Raw genomic sequence first — 4899 nt, 5'->3', positions numbered from 1 at the left:
ACCATTTTTAAGGCTCAGCCTAATGCCTAAATCCTTATAAAGGCAAGCCGTCAGAAAAAGGAGGGAGTGAGTGAGTGGCCAGTAAGGATATCTAGTGTGGCAATGAAAAAAGCCAGGCAGGCTGTTTCTCCCAACTCAGAGATGGGAAATAAGCTGGACCCACCAGAGGTATGGATAGAAAGGTTAAGCTTAGATAAGGGAATGGGTGCTTAGGACTCTGCATGAATAAGATGATATAACTAAAATAAGGATGCAAAGATCCTCAACTAATGGGACCATGTAGCTACATATCCACAGTAACACTGGGGAGTCCATGAAGATCTTTAAATAAGTTCAACACACCTCACAGCGGACAAACACTATGAGAAGATGTTTTGCCATACACCAGCCAAACAAGGCTTCCAAGAATCTCTGAAAGCTGCATTGCATAGAACAGACTTCCCTATAGAAGTTCTGGTAAAATGAACTGGACCCTTTTATTTCAAATGCATTCATGTTAAAGCAACTGAGCACATTTCTAGAAATTATTTTGGATCCCTCTATTATCAGTGGTATTGTCACACCTGGAGTCCCTCTGGGAAGTGTAGCTTTCCTCTAGCACTGTAGGATCAGCATTAGGTGTTAGCCTAAGCAAAACTGAATTAATACATTTTTACCAAATCACCAAGTAATGTGTTATCATGCATTAGTAGCCTTTGTCCCATCTCCTATTTCCCTTACCTCCTCCTTCCATTTTGATTTCTCATGTCCTGTCTCCAGATTATAAAATCTTTGGGGCAGGGATTTTGTCTGTCCGTAAAGTTCCATGGCATAGCTGAGTGCAGAATAAAAAGACTTCAGTTCAAAATTACCCAATCTCCAGTGGGCTATCAGCTGAGGTACAACCCAAAAGCTTCTAGAATTCCTCCAGTTTCAATAACCTGATGACAAGATTGTAAACAAGTAGCTTGTAAAGCTGTAAATGGCTTTAAACAGAGATGAATGGAAATCCCGCATTTCCATTCTTACACTGCACAAAGCTAAGGCACTCTCCGTTGGAACTATGGTGAAGCAGAATGGTCATCTTTTGGCTTTTTAAATTAGAGAAATCTCTGAACTGTATTCTCTGTCAATTCCTCATGATAGTTGCTTTTATGTCAGTCTGAAACTGTGTAGGTCTTGATTTCTCACAGTACTTGTAGTATCTCCAGTTTTAACTAGCTCAGTACACAAATCAAAGTTGCATGATTATTTTATTGCAATGCAATTTATCACGCACAATACAAATTTCAGCTACGTTCAGCATATTTCTATCTTTACATCGGTGATACAGCAGCACAGTATTTAAAAAATGAGGCTATTGTAAATCAACAAAGTTATATGATTATGAAAGCTGCAAGCTCACTTGCACCAATTGATTTTAATGAAAACAACAAGGACAAGGAGATTAAAATTCACAGATTATTAACCGCTGTTCTTTACAGGATTTGTCATTCCATCTGCCATCTGCATACATTTCTATGCAGTCTTCAATTCCAGCAACATTATTTGGTTCTCCCAAAGCCCAGTTTGAGTATTCTATTAGCTTCACCACTTATAAATTAAATGTGCCTTCTGTTTCTATATAGAGGTCATCTAGTCCAACCCCCTGCTCAAAACAGGACTAACTTCAGTTAAACCATCCCAGCCAGGGCTTAAAAACCTCTAGAGATGGAGATTCCACCACCTCCCTGGGTTGTAACCCTTTCCAGTGTTTCACCAACCTCCTAGTGAAAAACTTTTTCCTAATATCCAACCTAGCCCTCTCCCACTGCAACTTGAGACCATTGCTCCTTGTTCTGCCATCTACCACCACTGAGAACAGCCTAGCTCCATCCTCCCTGGATCCCCCTTTCAGGTAGTTAAAGGCTGCTATCAAATCCCCCCTCAGTTTTCTCTTTTGCAGACTAAACAAACCTAGTTTCCTCAGCCTCTCCTCATAAGTCTTATGCTCCAACCCCCTAATCATTTTTGTTGCCCTCTTCTAGACTCTCTCCAACTTGTCCACATCCTTTTTGTAGTGGGGGGCCCAAAGCTAGACACAATACTCCAAATGTGGCCTCGCCAATGCCGAATAGAGGGGAATAATCACTTCCCTCGATCTGCTGGCAATGCTCCTACTAATGCAGCCCAATATGCTGTTAGCCTTCTTGGCAACCAGGGCACACTGCTGACTCATATCCAGCTTCTTAGCCATTGTAACCCCCAGGTCCTTTTCTTCAGAACTGCCACCTAGCTTGTCGGTCCCCTGTCTGTAGCTGTGCATGGGATTTTTCTGTCCTAAGTGGAGGACTCTACACTTGTCCTTGTTGAACCTCATCAGATTTCTTTTGGCCCAATCCTCCAATTTGTCTAGGTCCCTCTGTATACTATCCCTACCTTCCAGGGTATCTACCACTCCCCCCAGCTTAGTGTCATCTGCAAACTAGCTGAGAGTGCAATCTACCACATCGTCCATTTAGTTAATGAAGATGCTGAACAAAACCGGCCTCAGGACCGACCCCTGGGGCACTCTGCTTGTGACCGGCTGCCAGCTAGACATGGAACCATTGATCACTACCCATTGAGCCTAATGATCTAGCCAGTTCTCTAACCAGTTTCTAGTCCATTCATCCAACCCATACTTCAACTTGCTGATAAGAATACTGTGGGAGACTGTATCAAAACTTTGCTAAAGTCAAGATAGATCACATCCACTGCCTTCCCTACATCCACAGAGCCAGTCATCTCTTCATAGAAGGCAATCAGGTTGGTCAGACTTCCCCTTGGTGAATCCATGTTGACTGTTCCTGATCACCATCCTCTCTTCCAAGTGCCTTAAAATGGATTCCTTGAGGACCTGCTCCATGATTTTTCCAGGGATTGAGATGAGGCTGATCAGTCTGTAGTTCCCTGGATCCTCTTTCTTCCCTTCCTTGAAGATGGGCACTATATTTGCCTTTTTCCAACCATCAGGGACCTCCTCCAATTGCCATAACCTTTCAAAGATAATAGCCTATGGCTCTGAAATCACATCAGCCAACTCCCTCAGCACCCTAGGATGCATTGCATCTGGCCCCATGGACTTGTGTATGTCCATTCTTTTTATACAGTCCTGGACCTGTTCCTTCAGCACTTAGGGATGTTCACCTCCCCACCATTCTTTGCTGCCCAGGAATATCATTTATTCCAACATATGCTGCTTTGTTACAATGAACGACTATTTGTTGTATGGCACTGTTCTCTGCAGAATTCCTTGGAGAAGCAATCAGGCCACCAGCTTGAGAACATGTGGCTTTTGAGGTCTCAAAATCACCTTCAGACCCAGTGGCTACGAATGTTTTTTCACCGGCACTATTGCCATTCATGAAAAAATGAACTAGAAACACACAGAAGTATAGTATATCTAAGTTACATTTTTCACACACTACTTTATGTTTATGTTTATGTTAGAGTAACAGGTTCTGGGAGCCTGGAGCAAGATGCAGTTATTTTTGTTGATTCATTCTGATATCAGACCAGGAGAGACTTATGCACGCCAACCCAGAAGTTCAAAATGGGATGAATATTTTACTTGTGGAGAGAAAACTATGGACAGAGGCAAAGATCTCAGGGGGACCCTATAACAACCAGGAAAAATCTTAGGTAGAGGTTTATACTTTATTATTGTTATTTCAGGTAGCAAGAAAGGCATACATGAGGAAGGGGTCAATTTGTACCTTACCTTGCATGCTTTTACTGTCCTACAGACTAGAATGGGAATTACACACAGTTTCAGAGTTAGAAAACAATTAACCAGTGCTAGCCTAAAATACTGCAATGTCACTATTGTAAGGTCTGATATTTGAGAACATTTCTCTGTACTTTTTTATGGGACCAGGCCCATTCTGCTTGATATGGCATAGTGAGAAGTCTGGTCATCATACTATTAACACAAATAGCATTTGTGCCTCTCTTTATAAGTAAGAATCAAGGCCTGCTCCTGTTCCAGATGAAGTAAATAGGAATTCGAGGAGCAAAATGAGACCACACATGCTGTTTGATTTTAGCGAATGGTTGTCTCCCACTCTTCTTTTTGGTTAATGGAAAAAACAAATAACATTTCAGAGACAAAGTGGATCATACCCAAGCCACACTGTTTCATACTTCAGATGGTATTTTTTGAGCACATGATCCGACAGCTATTCTTACATTGATTTTCCTAATTACACCCAAGTGGAAACCTGCTGAGGTTAACTATACACGTGAGGGGGTTACACTTGCACTTCCCATATAGTAGAATTGAACTACTTTATTAAAACATCCAACAAGTACATAGAACTTTGGAGCATGAATGAACAGGAATAAGACCAAATCAGACACCAGATATGAACCCTTTTTAACTTTGAGGAAGTAGGGATATAGATCTGCATCCAAACTACTGTGTTTGGGCCCATCATTCAGTGACTGGTGAGCAGCACTTCATTTGTCTTACCTTTTGGGATTTTGCTGACAGTAGCTTTCAAGGCCCTCAGTTGCTCCTGCAAATCACTTACTTCCATTTTAAAGAACTCAAGTTCTCAATGACAAAATAATAGTATTGTTCTTATTGTGTCACATTAAAATAGGGAACGTTTTCTAAAAGCATGAGCTTAAGGTCAGAGAAGTCATCTCCAGAACTAATAATAAATCACAAGTGTAACATCAAATATACTGTTTTTGATTTCTTAGTTCTTCCAGAAGAGAAGATAATACGTGTTTAAAAATGAGGTGCTGATGGCACAAGTCCAAGAAAAGTAAAAGGCAAACTCCCTGTTGAGAGCCATTCTCAATAGCACCTGCAGCATTGCTAACTTTTCAGTTCAATTGTAAAAGATTAGATCTTCTGAAGATTAGAAACAGAAGACAACACAGTTGGGAAAA

At 41.2% G+C, this 4899-nt stretch overlaps 1 protein-coding gene across 1 annotated transcript; it reads right to left on the bottom strand.

Moving 5' to 3' along the window:
* Positions 1 to 1426: 1426 nt before the first annotated feature.
* Positions 1427 to 4538, bottom strand: LOC137157422 (pulmonary surfactant-associated protein D-like). Its single transcript, XM_067554672.1, has 3 exons — positions 4472 to 4538; positions 3209 to 3376; positions 1427 to 1572 (listed from the first exon to the last, which is right to left on the bottom strand). Exons 1-3 carry the CDS (start codon positions 4536 to 4538, stop codon positions 1427 to 1429), a joined length of 381 nt encoding a protein of 126 aa, XP_067410773.1.
* Between the last annotated feature and the right edge of the window lie 361 nt (positions 4539 to 4899).

The sequence above is a fragment of the Emydura macquarii genome, unplaced genomic scaffold, assembly GCF_026122565.2.
Source record: "Emydura macquarii macquarii isolate MOO-44397 ecotype Brisbane River unplaced genomic scaffold, CSIRO-AGI_Emac_v2 contig_1491, whole genome shotgun sequence".
Taxonomy (NCBI): Eukaryota; Metazoa; Chordata; order Testudines; family Chelidae; genus Emydura; species Emydura macquarii.
Note: the sequence above shows the minus strand (reverse complement) of the source record. Positions and strands in the feature narration are given on the sequence as shown.